Source organism: Leopardus geoffroyi, chromosome A2 (genome assembly GCF_018350155.1).
Source record: "Leopardus geoffroyi isolate Oge1 chromosome A2, O.geoffroyi_Oge1_pat1.0, whole genome shotgun sequence".
Lineage (NCBI taxonomy): Eukaryota > Metazoa > Chordata > Mammalia > Carnivora > Felidae > Leopardus > Leopardus geoffroyi.
This window is the reverse complement of record NC_059331.1, coordinates 47,110,438-47,127,973: the sequence shown is the minus strand read 5'-3', so window position 1 is coordinate 47,127,973 and position 17,536 is coordinate 47,110,438. Positions and strand designations below refer to the sequence as shown.

Here is a 17,536-nt window from a genome sequence, read left to right as displayed (position 1 = left end):
CCCAGGGACACACACACTCCTTCAAAAATCACTTTGGTAGGAGGGTGGTGAGAAGAGGGCAGGTGAACAGCCTAACTCAATCTCTCCACCAATCCCCTACAAAAACTGAATCTGGATATCCTCGAAATTTCTGTCCTAGAAATGCTGAATCACACCCAATTGGCCAACATGGTTTGACTATCCAGAACAACAGTATGGATATAGGAGAAAAAGCCAGGCTGAACTTTTCTTGAGTAAAACTACATAAAAAATCCCATCTTTGCAGTAGCTTTGAGGAGATAAATGTTCACTTTTATAGTGCAAAAGATAACACACAGGAAAGGAGACCAAATGGCTTTACTTTAAACATGTGCCTTTGTGGGAAAACCATAACGTTTGACATTTAAAATCTTTTCATTCTGGAACTCTAGTAAGTAGGCATGTCTTGCAACTTCAATTTATTAATAAAGTTTCATTATGATTTTTAAAAAGAATAGATCATAAAATGCTTAACTAGCTCTTGCCACTTGTGAAAGTCTTAAATTTGGTGTATCATGACAGTTTACAGGTAACAGCATCTCCTCCACCCTGCCTCCCCCCGCCAAATCCTAGTATCAATTCTGTGGATATTGTAAAAGTTTATTCTATGTTAACTAGCCCACAGACCCAGTTCTTTGAGAAATGAGCTGATTTCTTTCTAGCACGTTGTCTGTGGACCCTGCTCACGATAACTTTCTTTCTGTCCCCTTCCAAAAACGTCAGCACCTTCCATCAGGATGCACATTTTCAGTTAAAATGGTCAATACAACCCTCAAAATGCAAGTTTATTGAATAAAGCTGAGAAGAGCAGTAAACAGACAAAAAATGCATCACCTAAATTAAAAAATTCACGTATTTACAAAGTTCAGTAACTGTTAAGTTTTCACATGCAGAAGTTAATGCACAGGAAAATGTTGGTAGTAGAGTTTGGATGTCTTGAAATGCTGAAAGCAATGAACAGACACACAAACACATTTAAGGTTTAGCTATAGGTCAAATAACAAACCTATGCGATCCCCACAGAGTCACACTTTCTAGTTCCAATTCCTCCTTTTAGGCACAAGCAAATTGCCACATTCTCTGTAATGGTTCACAGTGACCATTAATGGTGTTGAGCTACAGTAGCAAGTTTAAATTTCCCTTCATTTACAAAACCATCCATCCCATCAGGGAAGTATGCAACATGCTTCAAAGAATAGGAACAGAATTTTAAAAGCTGAGATTCTACTCATAAAAATGCGAATGGAGGAAAACAAGGAGTATCTGTGCAACACAGTGCAGTATTTTGTACAGAATATTGTTAAGGCCATGGCAGTCTATAAATTAAAACTGGTATTCATTAAAAGAACTCACTGTTGACTGCACTTCTGAGTGCTCAACATGTCTGGAAATGCACTGTCTACATGAGTGCTGCTTAACAAAAGAAACAAAATCACACACAGTGTGAGGCAACACATAAGCGGGTGTACCATAGAGTTTTATCTACTACAGTGGTTTATGTGAATAACAATTTACAAGTGAACCAGTAGTAATATGTCCCTTTGTGTATATGGACATCACTAAACTACAAAACATGTTCGTTTTAAGTTTGTATACATCTCCGTATCATAGAAGCAAACAATCCACAGCATCAGCTCCTCAGTTCCCCGGGTGATTATTAAACAACCTGTAGACGTTGCGCATGATTACATTAGATAGAGCAGGCAGGTCTAGAGTTGTCACAATAATCGAGATGTCTAATGGCACCAGACAAAAGAGTGCCAAACCTTACATCAATAAGAGAGAAAAATAAGAATTTTTATTTCTAAGTATCTATTGTGCTGAAAGTCTATGACTGGATATAAAAAGTCGAGAGTTAGAGTGTCATGCAGCAGCACTGATTTAATGACTGGAGAAAGAAAGAACAAACAGGTGTTTGAACAAAGTCTGACATTCTTAGCACATTTTATTATATTGGCTGGAATGCTCTAAATTCATGAAAGCTTTTGAGAAAATCCTCGATTCCCAACCCTTTAAAAAAGTGTGTTGAACCCAGAAAAAAAAAAAAAAAAAAAAAAAAAAAGAAGCAAAAATAGAGAAGTAATGATCTGGACAGATACACAACAGCATGCCTCAGTTCCTCCCATATTCCCAACTGCTATCTGGTGATGAAGAATTCTCAGAAAGCAGAATGTTTTTTAAACTCATATACGATCTCACCAGTGTAAAGAACCAATTAACAACACTGATCTGGTGCCTTCGCTCACTCTTTGCAGACCATTTTTTAAATTCCTAAGGTGTAATTATACATTTCACATGCATTTGTGAGACAGGTAAACATTATGTTTTTATCCCACATGAGTCAGGCTAAAGGTTTTCTAAATACTGTGTGTGGCACTAGAAACTTCATGCTGTATCAAGTCAGTATCAGTATTAAGCTAATGGACTCTATAACGAAATATCATAGACATTTACCGAAAACCAATATAAAAATCTGGCCCAGAAAGACCAGAACATATATATGCAATTGTCTTGATTTAAGATGGTCACATGTGTTTGGGGTTTTTTGTTTTTTGTTTTTTGTTTTTTAAAAAAAGCTCTACACACTGTTTAAGACAAGTATGTATAAGAAGCTTTTTTGTGTGTGCTGACTTTATCATGACAACTCTAGCTGATTCTTTATGAAGGATTAGGGATACACATCTTCAGCAGTGCACATGAGAAATAAACTCTGAAAAAGGCAATTTCTTGGGATTAGGAAGGACCGTATTCTGGGAAGTACTTCAGAGGAACGGACAATAATTCTAGGATTATAGCCAGGAAGGACTGGATGACTTCAGGAGATGCTTCAGCTTCTTCTAGACTTTGAATGTTGAATAAGCCACTGAAGTGTGATATCTAAAGATGGAGGGAAAAAAATTGAAGGCATTAAGATATCAAGGTTAAGAAACTACTAAACATGAGAGATAATATTTAAAATGCAGCTAATTCAAAACACATGCTGGCCCTGCCCTCTTCTGCTTTTCTGCATCTATACTACTATTCTCCATTACCGAAACGTCAAGAGGGCAGTCTAAGGAATTATGAGAGACTGATGAGGTCTCTGTGCTCAGGACAGCTTGTGCCATCTTTTTATTCACTCAAAAATTTACTAACTGCCTTAAGACAAGGTACTATTACATGAAGTGCCAGGAATGCAAAGATATGGGAGAAACCCTCTTTGCCCTCAGGGAGTTTTTAGTGTCAAAGCTGAAAAACAGAGAAGAAATCATTTGGGGTTGGGAGGAGGGTTGCCCGGCAGAATTCCAGGCAAAGGAAACAACAAAAGCAAAAGAATAAACAAAGACATGAACACTGTGGAGATCTGGATGGGTTATATTTGATAAGATGTGGATGAAGCACAGGGATGGGGGAAGGGGCTGCCACTCGTTGCTAAGGCTACAGCAGGAGTTCTCGCTTCACCTTCTGGACATTTTGGACTGGGTAATTCTATGCTGGGATGGGAAGAGGGCATTTCTTGTGCATGGTAGACCATTTTGCAGTATCCATGACCTCTACCACTAGATGCCATCATCACTCCCCCTCCACACTGATAGTTGTGACAGCCAATAATGTCTCCAGATATTGCCAAATGTCCTCTGGGAGCAAAAATGTCCTCAACAAAGAACCACAGACAAGAGGGAGCCAGATATCCTTGTATCTCACTCTAAGGTGCTACTAAGTTTGGGTTTTATTCTCAAGTCGACTAGAAGTTATTGGAGAATTTTAAGCAGAGAACATATATTACTTTATTTTAGCATGCTCAACAATGGCAACAGAGAACAACTTGGAGAGCTGCTAATACAGATGCCAAATACCACAGCAGGAATAGGAAGTGGAGGAAGGCCTGAAGCAAACAAGTGCTATAGGGATAGAAGAAGGAAATGCAGAATTGACTAACATACAGAATAGAACAAACTGCCTATATGTAGTGGGTGAGAAAGAATATTGACTTCAATGAGTTGTGTATGTCATGGAGCTGCTGACAAACACAGTGGCTAAAGAAAGAACAGACTTGAGAATTAAAAGATTAAGAATTTAGCTGTAGGGGCGTCCAGCTGGCTCAGTCTGTTAAGCGTCTGACTCTTGATTTTGGCTCAGGTCGTGATCTCATAGTTCATGAGATTGAGCCCCACATCGGGCTCTGCACTGACAGTACAGAGCCTGCTTGGGATTCTCTCTCCCTCTCTCTCTCTCTCTGCCTGTCCCCTCACTTGTGCTCTCTCAAAATAAATGAACATTTAAAAAAAAAAAAAAAAAGAATTAAGCTATAAAGCACATCAGGTTTGAGGTGTAAGAAGATAACAGGCATGGAGATGTCCAGCAGGTAGTTTTAGCTCTATGGATCTCAGAAAGGGATGCGGACTGGTAAGGTACCATAATAGAGGTGGCAGGTGAAGCTACAGTAGCTGAAATTAGCTAAGAAAAGCACTTCAAGTGACAAGAGAAAGCAGCTAAGTCAAACACTGAGTCACTGTCATTGAGTTCTTTAAAATGTGTCATCTATCAAAAGGAGCATTCGATTCTCCAAGCCTGAGAGCTGAGTGCAAATTCAGTTTCCCAGCTAACGTGTGTTACAGAAACTGTACTCCACACACATATAAAGAATAGCCTAGAGCTGAGATCTGAACAAACATGATCTGCTCAGAGTTGTGAAAACAATGATTTAACCTGATTGCTGAACCAGACTGTGCACTTTCAAAGGGGGACAGCAGTATGCAGTAAGAGCAAAGCCATGTTCATTAGAACTGAACGGAAAGAAAGGTAAAACTGAAAGTGAAATGCCTAGTTTTAAATATTTAAGATATTCACTTAAAAAAATCAAAACTTGTGGACACTGGACAGAAGTCATATCCTAAAGACAGATGGATCCTTAAGACTAGATAAAAAGGCAGAAAAGAAATAAGATACTCAGAAAAAGAAGTCATCTTCCATGACAAAAAGGGCCACAAACATGAGACATCTTTGCAAAAATCATGTTCCCAGAAGTAATCTGTTCTATGTGTGGTCTAAGGATACATTACTCAAGTATTTCATATGCCACATTAGGAAGCTGGAAGGAGAATATACAATCCATGTGCACTGAGATACCTTTGGAACAATTTAGTAAATTCATGAATTTGGTTCTAAAATGTTGTAAAAGCTGAAATTAAGGAGGATGTTCTGACTTGATTATCCAAGAAGTCTAATCTAATTCGCTATTAGCTGCATTTCTTGCTCCAAATTCTGATTTACAAACTGCTTATTTGAATCTAGGTAGAGTGGATCCATGTGTTAGGGCTTGATAATACAAAGTGAAGCAGGAGTTCTACAATCACACACTGGTGTCTCTGGAGCTCTATGACAGACTAGGAAGATCAGCCTCAAATAGCAAAAGTTCTTTTTCATCAGTTCTCCAGCATTTCCTTCCTAAATGAGCTCCCAAGATTTTTTCAAGAAACTATCTGGCTAGTTTGTTAAGGTAATAAAATAAAGGATTTTTTTTCTCCTTTCAATAACTTCTTTTTCCTATTTTATGAAATATTAGAGAGTATTCAAGGTGGTAAAATGGATTTACAGAATAGCACAATGCCCTAAAAATTACGGTTAGTATAGAACAGTGTTTTTCAGCCTCGCCACTACTGCTGACATTTTAGGCTGGTCGATTCTTAGCCGTGGAGACTGTAGCATGTTTAGAATATCTCTGGTCTCTACCCACTATGTGCCAGCATCACAGTCCTCATTATGACAACCAAGTGTCTCTGGACGTTGCCAAACATCTCCTGGGGAAAAAAAATCCTTTGATGAGAACACTGTTGTATAAGTAAATACTCTCATGGCGTCACAACTTAAAATTTAACAAGAATTCCTCCTAACACGGGGTGGGGGGGGGTGGATTTTTTTTAATAAACTATGTAACCCTAAGTGTTTGAAGAGTCTGCAAATTATCTGAATGCTCACAATATAACAAATCACTTATTCTACCCATTTAATAGAGGAGAGTTTGTGTCCATCACCAACTTATTAGGCTCAAACTGCTTTTAGGTGCTCTTTAAAGGAAGCTCATGGAGGCCTGGCTGGCTCAGTCAGTGGAGTATAGGACTCTTGATCCTGGGGTTGTTAAGTTCAAGCCCCATGTTGGGTGCAGAGATTATTTAAAAATAAAATCTTGGGGTGCCTGGGTGGTTTAGTCAGTAAAGCGTCCGACTTCAGCTGGGGCCATGATCTCACGGTTTGTGGGTTCAAGCCCTGCATCGGGCTCTGTGCTGACAGCTCAAAGCCTGGAGCCTGTTTCGGATTCTTTGTTTCCCTCTCTCTCTGCCCCTCCCCTGCTTGCACTGTCTGTCTCTCTCTCTCAAAAATAAATAAACATTAAAAAATAGTATTAATAAAAATAAAATCTTTATGAGGCACCTAGATGGTTTAGTAGGTTAAGCATCTGATTCTTGATTTCAGCTCAGGTCATGAACGCATGGTTCTCGAGACTCAGCCCAGGGTCAGGCTCTGTGCTGACAGCGTAGACCTGCTTGGGATTCTCTCTCTCCTTCTCTCTCTGCCCCTCTCCCACTCATTCAAACATGCTGTCTCTCTGTCTCAAATAAACTCAAAAAAAAGAAAACCCTCAAAATAAAAAAATAAGATAAAATAAAATAAAAGAGAAAGAAAGCCCAGAATTAGCCAGAAAACTATCAACAATTTGAGCTCATCAGAGCATGTTTGAGAAGGTATGGGGAAAAACTTGATAGACTAGAAATGACTTGGGAAAAAAGTTAACTATGGTAAGAACCAATACATAATGAACAAGGCTAAAGGAAAAAAAAAAAATCTCAGAATACCTTTTAAACACACTTTTTTGGTACTATTTACAAGTGCCAATACAAATTTTCGGTGTTTTTTTTTTTTTTGTTTGTTTTTTTCTTTTTTAATTGGAGGTGTGACTATGGTAAAATGGTCAGAGAGAGATAATGTTTTTGGCTTTGAATATGGAGGAAGGAGCCATGAGCCAAGAAAGCAGGCAGGATCTAAAAGGTGAAAACAAGGCAAGAAAATGGAGTCTCTCCTAGAGTCTCCAGAAAGAGCACAACCTGTCATTTTAGTCCTTGATTTCTAGCTCAGTGAGAACCATGAGAGGCTGCTAATTGACAGCAGCAATAGAAAACTAATACCCCCATGTGACATCCACCATATGTCAAATGTTGTAATACATTGTCACATTCCCTCTCACAAGAGAGTTTTGAAATTGCTGCCATTATCACCATTTTATAGATGAGTGAAAACTGGAGATCAGGGAGGTTAAGTGCTTTGTCCAAGGCCTGTCAGAAAGTAACTTAGGACCAAGTGTTCTGGCCTGAGGCTGCGTGACTCCAAAGCACATGCTGTCTGTAGCCTACTATGCAGCAATGACGGATAGCCTCATTTTTCTGTACTGACCCACACAGTGATCTTTTTCATCAGTGACCACCAAAACTGAGAAAAGTGAAGGTGCCACAAAAATCCCTAGGCTCCTACCCAGCCACTTCAAGATGCATGCATTGAACTCTCCTTTCATACTTTGGTTAAGCCGGTCATGTCCAGACAAGAACCATGTGACTTAGCGTGAGTAGCTTTTTTCGTGAAGATTATACTTTACCACTGAGTATATTTTATTGTATTGTTAGAGGTCTTTTCACTCAAGCAAGAAACTAACAGGTTGGAATAGTCATTTATCTTGTCAAACTCTTTCAGTCCTCTTTCCTTTTTACCTTTGACTCTTTTTACCCATTCCAGTATACTTTTATTACATAATCTCTCATAGATTAGTTAAGAAACTAAAGTCCAACCAGATATACGTATTCACTGTACTAGATTGAAGAGAGTCCCCTAAAAATTCACACCTACCAGAACTTTAGAATTTATTTGGAAATAGTCTTTGCAGATGTAAGATGAGATCATACTAGATTAAGGTAGGCCCTAATCCAATGATATATGTCTTTATAAGAAAAGAAAATACACACAGAGACACACACAGAGGAGAAGGCTGTGTGAGGCCAGAGACAGAAGCTGGAGTTATGCCATCTCCAAGTCAAAGACTGCAGGCAATCACAAACTAAGAAAAGGCAAGGAAGGATACTCCCCAGCAGCCTTCAGGGCCCTGTGACACCTTGAGTTTGGATGTCTCTCCTCCTGGACTTAAGAAAATAAATTTCTGCTGTTTTAAGCCACCCAGTTTGTGGTACTTTGCTATGGCAATTCTAGAAAATTTATACAGACACTTAATAGATAAAGGGTACTTTTGGCTTATATCTCCAATAGAGTACTGACATATTGCAGTAATATACTGGTTCAATAAATGAACAATTGTTTCAGTGCCTATAGACCAAATAATAGACCAATTTTTGTGAAGTCTTATTTCAAAAACATCATTGTTAAAAAGCACAGCTGGATACTAGCTCGACCAAAATTAATACAATAAATTGATATCACATAATGTTTAACTTTATGTCTATTTCACTTCTTTAAATAGCAAAGAGCACATTCAGGATGTGTATTTGCTGTCAAAATATATAATGTCTATTATTTTTCCTGAGGCAAAAACAACAGTACTCTAAAAGGGAAGTCAATTAAACAGAAATGGGGAAAATAAACAGTAGAAAGCATTAAGACACCTTTCTAGTAATACCCATTTCTTCAACAGTCATTTCTTACCTATATTATCCTTTTCTTTGCAAGAAATTGAATAGCAGCAAATTTCTCTATCCTGAATAGCAGACAGGTTCCTATAAGAAGCAGAATTAAGAGAATAAGTCAGTGCCTAAAACAACCATACTTATCACCCTTTGTTCCATTTCCTGGTCTTTTTATACTGAAGAAATTATTTTACCACTACTGAAATTTTAGAAATTCACTTCTCTGGTGGGCCAAATTTACCATGTTTACCTAAAAACATAGCAATAAGCATTACTAAATAACGGCGCCTGGCTGGCTCAGTCAGAAGAGCATGCGACTCTTAATCCTGGGGTTGTGAGTTCGAGCCTCATGTTGGGTGTAGAGATTACTTTAAAATAAAATCCTTAAGGGGCGCCTGGGTAGGTCAGTCAGTTGAGCGCCCCGCTCTTGATCTCAGCTCAGGTCATGATTCCAGAGTCATGGGATTGAGCCCCATGTCGGGCTCTGTGCTGAGTGTGGAGCCTGCTTAGAATTCTCTCTCTCTATCCTCTCTGCCCCTTCCCCCGTGCTCTCTAAAAATAAAAATTAAAAATTAAATAATAATATAATGATGCTAAACAAAGTAGTGGGCAAAAAAGTGTAATTGAGAACCAAACTTTTTTAAAAACACCATCATTCTTTCTTAAGACATACATTTTTTCAATTAGCTGTTTTTCGTCCAAGGCATTCGGAAGATCTCTCTTGTTTCCGAGTACTAGTACCTTTAAAAAGAAAAGATATTAACAATAAACTTTTATGTAAGAAAAGGTCACAGAAGCATATGATAGTCATATCTATGGACATGAAAACTGGAATGGTACCACATGCCATACTATTAAGGCATATTTGTGTTAAGTGGTAGCCTATCTCATTCACTCTGTCATTCAAATTAGCATCCATTTTAACTTCTCCCACATAGATGCCCTTAATCCAACATGTGGCTGCCAAATTCTATTTAAAATATTCTAAGTCTTGGGGCACCTGGCTGGCTCAGTTGGTTAAGCATCCAACTTCAGCTCAGGTTGTGATCTTGCAGTTTGGGGGTTTGAGCCCCACATCGGGCTCTTTGCTGCCAGTGAGGTGTCCCTGTCTCTCTCTGCCCCTCTTCAACTGGTACTCTCACTCTCTCAAAAATAAGAAATAAACATTTAAAATATTTTAAGTCTAGGGGCACCCGGATGGTTCAGTTGGTTAAGCATCCAACTTCAGCTCGGGTCATGATCTCATGGTTCCTGAGTTCAAGCCCCACCCACATCGGGCTCTCTGCTGTCAGCCTGTCAGCACAGAGCTCGCTTCAGATCCTCTGTCCCCTTCTCTCTGCTCCTCCCCCACTTGCACTCTCTGAAAAACAAGTAATATTTTAAAAAATAAAAATAAAACAAAATATTCTAAGTCTAGGGACACTTGGGCAGCTCGGTTGGTTGAGTGTCCTGCTCTTGATTTCAGCTCAAGTTATGATCCCAGGGTCATAGGATCAAGCCCCGCAGTGGGCTCCATGCTGAGCATGGAACCTGCTTGAGATTTTCTCTCTCCCCCTACCCCTCTCCCCCACTCACACTGTCTCTCTCTAAAATAAAAAATAAAATATTCTAAGTCTAGGGGCTCCTGAGTGGCTCAGTCAGTTAAGTGTCCAACTCTCGATTTTGGCTCAGGTTATGACCTCACAATCATGAGACTGAGCCCCAAGGCAGGCTACAAGCTAGGTGTAAAGCCTGTTTAAGATTCTCTCTCTCCCTCTCCCCAACTTGTGCTTTCATGCTTTCTCAAAAAAAAAAAAAAAAAAAAAAAAAAATCTGAGTCTATGGTATGCATTCTGCTATTTCTAAATAAATCTCTACCAACACAACCAAGAGTGGGGGAACAATTTTTTAGCCATTTTTTTGTTAACCATTAATCATATAAACACATAAATAGGCTTTTAAAATTCCTGATCCATCCTACAGAATACCACATATAAATATTCTAAGACAATGGTTAAGTCTGGAGCTCAGGATAAATATAGCAGCTCTAAATTGTAGCAATAAATGCTGTCATCAGGTTGCTAGATGTGCTTTGAAAAGAAAGGAAAGCAGAAATAGGCTTCCCAATTACCAATCTATCTTTCTCAGCTATATCCTTTCTGCCTTAGAGAGAGCGAGAATATGAGTACCTGTAACATACCTGATGATATCCAAACTCTAAAGTCAGTGTTTTCTAAAAAACCTGTATCTCAACAAAGTACATGCCAGATCTAGTTTGTCATACCTATTCCTTTCACTTAATACAGCATACTCTCAGCTGACTCCATACACTTTGACCAATCGTACTCCTAGGCCCCAGACTGTGACTCTGCACAAAGGACAGAAAGCCAGGGACACCAGGGGCTCACAGGAGAATGCACTACAGGGAGTCAGAGTGCCAAGAGCCAAACCTCAATACCTTTGGTCAGCCTGTCTCCCCTTTCCCAACTCCCATGCCTCTCTATACTCTTATTTAAGTCACACCAGGTTCTCAAGCTGGACCTGCCTGAGTTTCTAAAAATAACATCATGGTCATTTGTTATCAGTGGTCAGTTTGGAGGTTGCCTAGCATTTTAGACCTCTTACTGCATTTAAGAAACCTCCTCCTACCATATGAATCTGCCTCCCAACAGAGCTTCTTGCTTCTGTGGATCATTTTTCCCCAGCTTTCCTTTCTGCTAGATCTAGAATTTGACCAAAACCTTCCAGGCAGAGCCAATTACACAAGAAAGCAGGAGGGAAAACCCATTCTGACAGGGAAAGAGAATCACCTAGATGACTTTCCAACCAGAAAAATTACGTCCAGTGTTTAGAACCTGCATGTGGTCACCGGATTTACTCTGTGGTGTGGGTCTGGGTATCTGGCAACTGCTGAGCTTCCTTGTTCCAGCCCATTTCCTGAGCCTGCTTATGTGCTGCCTTCTCAGAGCTAACCAATGTCCTTTCAATGAATTCCTTTCTGCTTAAGTCAGCTTTCTTTTGCTTGCAACTAAGAAGACTCGTGATGACTTTAAGGCTGATGTTTACTTACGGTATTATATAGAACCAGGTTTTAAAACAGGAGATAAAGAATTGGCTTTGAAGTCAGATAGACATGGATTCAAAACCTGGCTGCACAACATACAAATGTTGCCATGTAACCTTGAATAAGTAACAACTTTTATGAAGCAGGGATAACCATGAACCTCATTATGTTCTCAGAATTCACAGAGATAATACACCTCAAGTCCTTGACATTCATTGTCATGAGGCTAAATCCTGGTCCTTTTCCAGCATTCTTGGCTCAACAAAAGGCACCACCCTCCGCACAAATGCACGAACCAGAAAACTAGGAAATTATTCTTTACATTTCCTCTTCTAACCCATTATCAAGTCTGAGGACAGTGTTCCTAAATATCCCTAATACTTGTTTCCTTCTCACCATCTTGTCTACTACCACCCTAATTCATGGTACTATAATTTGCAGTACAACTTCAACAGCTTCCTAAAACTGTCCTCCTTATAAGTCCTTCTTGACCCTTGAATCTACTCTCAAACTGAAATAAGTGACTTAAATAATAAATCTGATCATTTCAAATGTTACATCAGCCTCCCACACAGTCCAGTCCAGTCCAGCCCAGCCCAGCCCAGCCTCCTCTAGTGTCCTAGCTGCCTCATAGCTCACCACCCTCTCACTTTGCTGTGTGTTCTAGAGAGACTGGCCTCCTCTCAGTGCCTTGCTTCCTCCTTCCAAAGGCGCTCTCTTTGTCTACAACTCCCTTCTCCTCCAATCGTCCCAACCAACCCTCACATGCCTCCATATCCCTCACGATTCAGCTCAAGCATCACTTCCTTGGGGAATCCTTCTTTCTTCCCTCAAACTAGATCAAATCTCTCCTCTAACTTACAACTTTCATGGCCCCTTGTACCTCTCCTTTGCAGCACTTATCAGAGCTGTACTATTCAAATGATTTCATCGCATCCACCTTTCCTACTAAACCACAAGCTCCATGATGGCAGGGAGCATGATTCTATTCACTTCTGTTCATTACTGTATCCCCAGGACTGAGCACTGCTCCTACTGCATATAGTTTAAGAAGTGAATAAATAGCACAGTGCCCAGTATATGACTCATATTCAATAAATATAAGCCTTTTAAGACTTTAAGGCAGAAGACATTTTACTGGTTTTGAACATAACATAATCAAAGAATTATACTTCTAATAATATATTATAATCATATAATATACCAAAAACTCCATACTTACTGGAATTCCTTGTAACTGTGGTTTATCTAGAAGATTATGTAGCTCATTTCGAGAGGCTTCTATCTTTTCACGATCTGCAGCATCTATCATGTAACTTAAAAAAAAAAAAAGCAGTTTCAATATGTCTTCTCCAAATTCTCTGATGATCACAATTAGGAATAAAGGTTTTTAATTTTAAGATTTACACTACTGAAACTGTTAATCAAAATAAAGGCCTACATAAAGAGAAGCTCAGTACCCAAAAATACTTTTAAATAGACTATTCTTAGGTGCTAAAACATGGCAGTAAAACATTTATATCCCTTAGCTCTTAACTGCATAAACAAAAGACATAAATAAAACTCTCATTTATGATTCATTTTTTCAAGTTTCATATTAATGGAATTACACTAAGAAAATATCTGAGGAAATTATTGTGTGAAATAAAAATTGAGCCTTTGAAGTATTAAAAACAACTTTTCTTCCTGGAAACCTAAATTGACGTTTGTAAAAAGTGCTTACACAATGGCATTGACTCCTCTGCAGTACCGTTCCCACATGCTCCGGAATCGGGGTTGTCCTCCTATGTCCCAAATCTTTAAACCAAGAAAGACAATTCTTAAGAAAGATATTTCAAGTAATACACGGAAGGAAAAAATTACAAGAGACGGAGAAAGATTAGGCAGGTGTGCTTATTTCCACAACGTTAGAGCCAAACTACTCCTGAAAAACTTGAGCTAATAAAACAAGCTCTTCATCTAGAAGTTCTTGGGGCCATTCTAAACTTTATGTTCAAGGGTGCCTGGGTGGCTCTGTCAGTTAAGTGTCCGACCGTTGATTCCAGCTCAGGTCATGATCTTACAGTTCGTGGGATTGAGCCCCATATCAGACTCCATGCTGACAGCACAAAGCCTGCTCAGGATTCTCCCTCTCTCTCTCGGCCCCTCCCCCTGCTCATGCAACCTCACGCTCTCTCTCTCTCTCTCTCAAAATAAATAAACATTTTGTAAAAAAATTATGTTTATAGTTTTATAAACTTTCCAATTTTATAGTTTTAATTTTAGGGCTTAGTAACAAAGAAAGAGAAAACTAGGTTACCACATATATACCACAAATATACTAAATTACCAATATTATAAATAATAAATTATCTTTCACTATAAAATACTACCCATGAAATAATGTAACACTACATCCCAAACATGGGATTTTTATTTTTATTTACATCCCAAACTAGGGATCTCAAACATGGGGTTTTTATTTCCTAGAAACATTTAGACCCCAAACATTATTCTGCCAAACCATATGTTTAATTTTTTTTTTATGGCACTTAACCATTTCAACTTACACATTTTGATCTATTAGAAAAAGAAAAAAACAAAACAAAACAGCTGATTTACATTCTTTCGAAACTTACCCATTCATGAGTTAAGAAGTACAAATAAGCATGTAAAAAACAAAGAAACAAAGATTTCTAGCTATGTATGCTAACAATTTAAGTCAAGTATGGCAAGATAACATACCTTTATTGTGACGTTACCTTTAGTTACCTTCCTCATGTTGAAGCCCACTGTGGGTATCATATCTTCACTGAATTGACCTGACTGAATGAAAGAAAACATCTCAAGTTAGATTAATCAATATTTATTAAGACTCGTAACATGGTATAAGCTTCAGGCATCAACAATGCTTCTGTTAACCATTTTAGTATTTAACTAATTTTTTAGGAGTGGTAATAATGTCTTAAGAAAACACGCTTTAGGGGCACCTGGGTGGCTCAGTCAGTTAAGCCTCCGACTTCGGCTCAGGTCACGATCTCGCAGTCTGTGAGTTTGAGCTCTGCATCGGGCTCTGTGCTGACAGCTCACAGCCTGGAACCTGCTCCAAATTCTATGTCTTCTTCTCGGTCTGCCCCTCCCCTACTCACGTTCTCTCTCTTTCTCTCTCTCTCTCTCTCTGTCTCTCTCTCCCTCAAAAATAAACATACATTACAAAATTAAAAAAAAATGCTTAAAAAAAAAACACGCTTTATACCCCTAATTCTTGAAGAGATATATTTTGTTCATACAAACACATTTCCCCCATTTAAAAAAACATATTTTGGGAGCACCTTGGTGGCTAAGTCAGTTAAGCATCCAACTCTTGATTTTGGCTCAAGTTGTGAGTTCACAGTTCATGGGATCGAACCCCAAGTTGAGCTCTGCACTGACAGAACGGAGCCTGCTTAAGATTCTCTCTCTCTCTCTCAAAAATAAATAAATATTTAAAAAATAATAAAAATTTTTTACGTATTTCCTTAAATTTAAAAAAGAATTATTATACAACTATGAAGAAACATTTATTAACCTCCCCACCTGTACGTAAATGTTAACACACAAAGTAGGAAATCAGAAGTAAAACTTCAAAGTTTTCCATTTTTAGCATTTAAATTATTTTGACAATAACTATTACAATTCATGGCTGAATAGCTTTTCCAGGTTTGTCTTGTAACAAGGCTTATAAAATATTTTGCCATTTCTTTCAAAGAGATGATTTTATTTATTTATTTATTTCATTTAGTTATTTTTTGAGAGAGACAGAGAGAGAGAGGACATGAGCAGGGAAGTGGGGCAGAGGGAGAAAGAGAATCTTAAGCAGGCGCCACACTCAGCACAGAGCCCAATGTGGGGCTCAATCCCATAACCCTGGAATCATGACCTGAGCCGAAATCAAGAGTTGGATGCTCAACCAACTGAGGCACCCAGGCATCCCAAATTATTTTGTCACTTTATAGGTTTTCCTTTTATGTAATCAATTCTGTTCTCTTTTTGGTTTATGACCTTCTTGTCATAAAACTGAAATATCTTCTAATAGTATTTGAATGACTTTTTCTTTTTTTTTAATTTTATAACTTTTTTTTCTAAATATACATACAAAGAAGTACACAAATCGTAAGTATGAAGACCAATAAATAATCACAATGAACAACTGGATTAAAGACAATTACCCACATCAAAAAAACATAACATTTCCAGAACCTCAAAGTCTTTATCTTGCCCCGTCTGAATCACTATTTCCTACTCTTCACCCAAAAGTTAATCCTGTTCTGACTCCTAACACTACAGAGTAGTTTTTACTGTTCCAGGACTTCATATTAATAAACTCTTATGACATAATATTTTGTATTTCTTTCAACATTATGCTGCCTGCAGTTTGTTCATTCTCATTGCTGTAGAGTATTCCACTATAGTAATAGACAACAATTTATCCATACATTCTGCTACTGAATGACTTTTTTACATTTAAAATGTTCACCCATCTGTAATTTGATTATACAGTGCAAAAAAAGCTCCTTTTTTCAATCATCTCACTCCTCATTTAAAAATGCATGCATTCCTGGGGTGCCTCGGTGGCTCAGTAGGTTAAGGGTCCAACTCTTGGGGCGCCTGGGTGACTCAGTCAGTTAAGCATCTGACTTCGGCCCAGGTCATGACCTCGCAGTTCATGAGTTCAAGCCGTGCATCAGGCTCTGTGCTGACAGCTTAGAGGGTGGAACCTGCTTCAGATTCTGTGTCTCCCTCTCTCTCTTCTCCTCCCTCACTCATGCTCTGTCTCTGTCTCAAAAATAAATAAACATTAAAACTTTTTTTTTTTTTTTTAAAGAGTCCAACTCTTGATCTCAGTTCAGGTCTTGATCTCAGGGTTGTGAATTCAAGCCCTGCACTGGGCTCCACGCTGGGCACAAAGCCTACTTAAAAAAAAAAAAAAAAAAAAATCCACCCATTCTTAACTAATTTGAAGTGATTTGCCAAATGCCATACAGAGACAGTTCTATTTCTTTTTTTTTTTTTTTAATTTTTTTTTCAACGTTTATTTATTTTTTGGGGGACAGAGAGAGACAGAGCATGAACGGGGGAGGGGCAGAGAGAGAGGGAGACACAGAATCAGAAGCAGGCTCCAGGCTCTGAGCCATCAGTCCAGAGCCCGACGCGGGGCTCGAACTCACGGACCGCGAGATCGTGACCTGGCTGAAGTCAGACGCTTAACCGACTGCGCCACCCAGGCGCCCCATAGACAGTTCTATTTCTGAGTCCTCAATTCTTTTCCATTAGTCTGTTTATTTTAAATTAGGATTAGATGAATTACTGTAGCTTGTGCAATGTATTACACTACATAGAAGATCAAGAATTTGGAATGGTTCACTGCTTACATTCCAAATAAACTTTAGAAATTCATATTTCAGTTAAAATACTGAATGGAATTATATTAACTGTATCTAATCTGAGAAGGATTGCTCTGTATCAATTCACAATATTTAACTATCAAATCTCTCCATCTCCAGGCACATGGTTTGTCCACTCAAACATTCAAATCTTTTAAATCCTCAGGAAAGTATCATAATTCTCCTACCAGCTCTTACACACTTCTTGTCGTATTCTTTACCTTGACTGCAATTACTAAGTACATCAAATGAGTCACAGTTAATACTAATTTTATCTATTTATATATTTTATTTACTCAATATTAATTTCTCAGTTGACCTGACTCTTACTTTTTAGGTAAACAGCCCAGGATTATGAAATCTCTCAAGACAGGAATGGTTAAACAAATAGGACTATTTTCAAGGTCCTA

At 38.4% G+C, this 17,536-nt stretch overlaps 1 protein-coding gene across 1 annotated transcript in view; it reads right to left on the bottom strand.

Annotated features, from left to right (window-relative positions):
• Nucleotides 1–785: 785 nt before the first annotated feature.
• ARL8B (ADP ribosylation factor like GTPase 8B) overlaps nucleotides 786–17,536 on the bottom strand; it is a 48,981-nt gene continuing 32,230 nt past the window's right edge. Inside the window, exons 2-7 of the mRNA XM_045493616.1 lie at nucleotides 14,449–14,529; nucleotides 13,448–13,521; nucleotides 12,947–13,040; nucleotides 9,355–9,422; nucleotides 8,701–8,771; nucleotides 786–2,895 (exon numbers count right to left, since the gene is read on the bottom strand). Of these exons, the coding sequence (XP_045349572.1) occupies nucleotides 2,846–2,895; nucleotides 8,701–8,771; nucleotides 9,355–9,422; nucleotides 12,947–13,040; nucleotides 13,448–13,521; nucleotides 14,449–14,529 (438 nt within the window). The 3' untranslated portion in view covers nucleotides 786–2,845. The remainder of the gene's footprint in view (nucleotides 2,896–8,700; nucleotides 8,772–9,354; nucleotides 9,423–12,946; nucleotides 13,041–13,447; nucleotides 13,522–14,448; nucleotides 14,530–17,536) is intronic.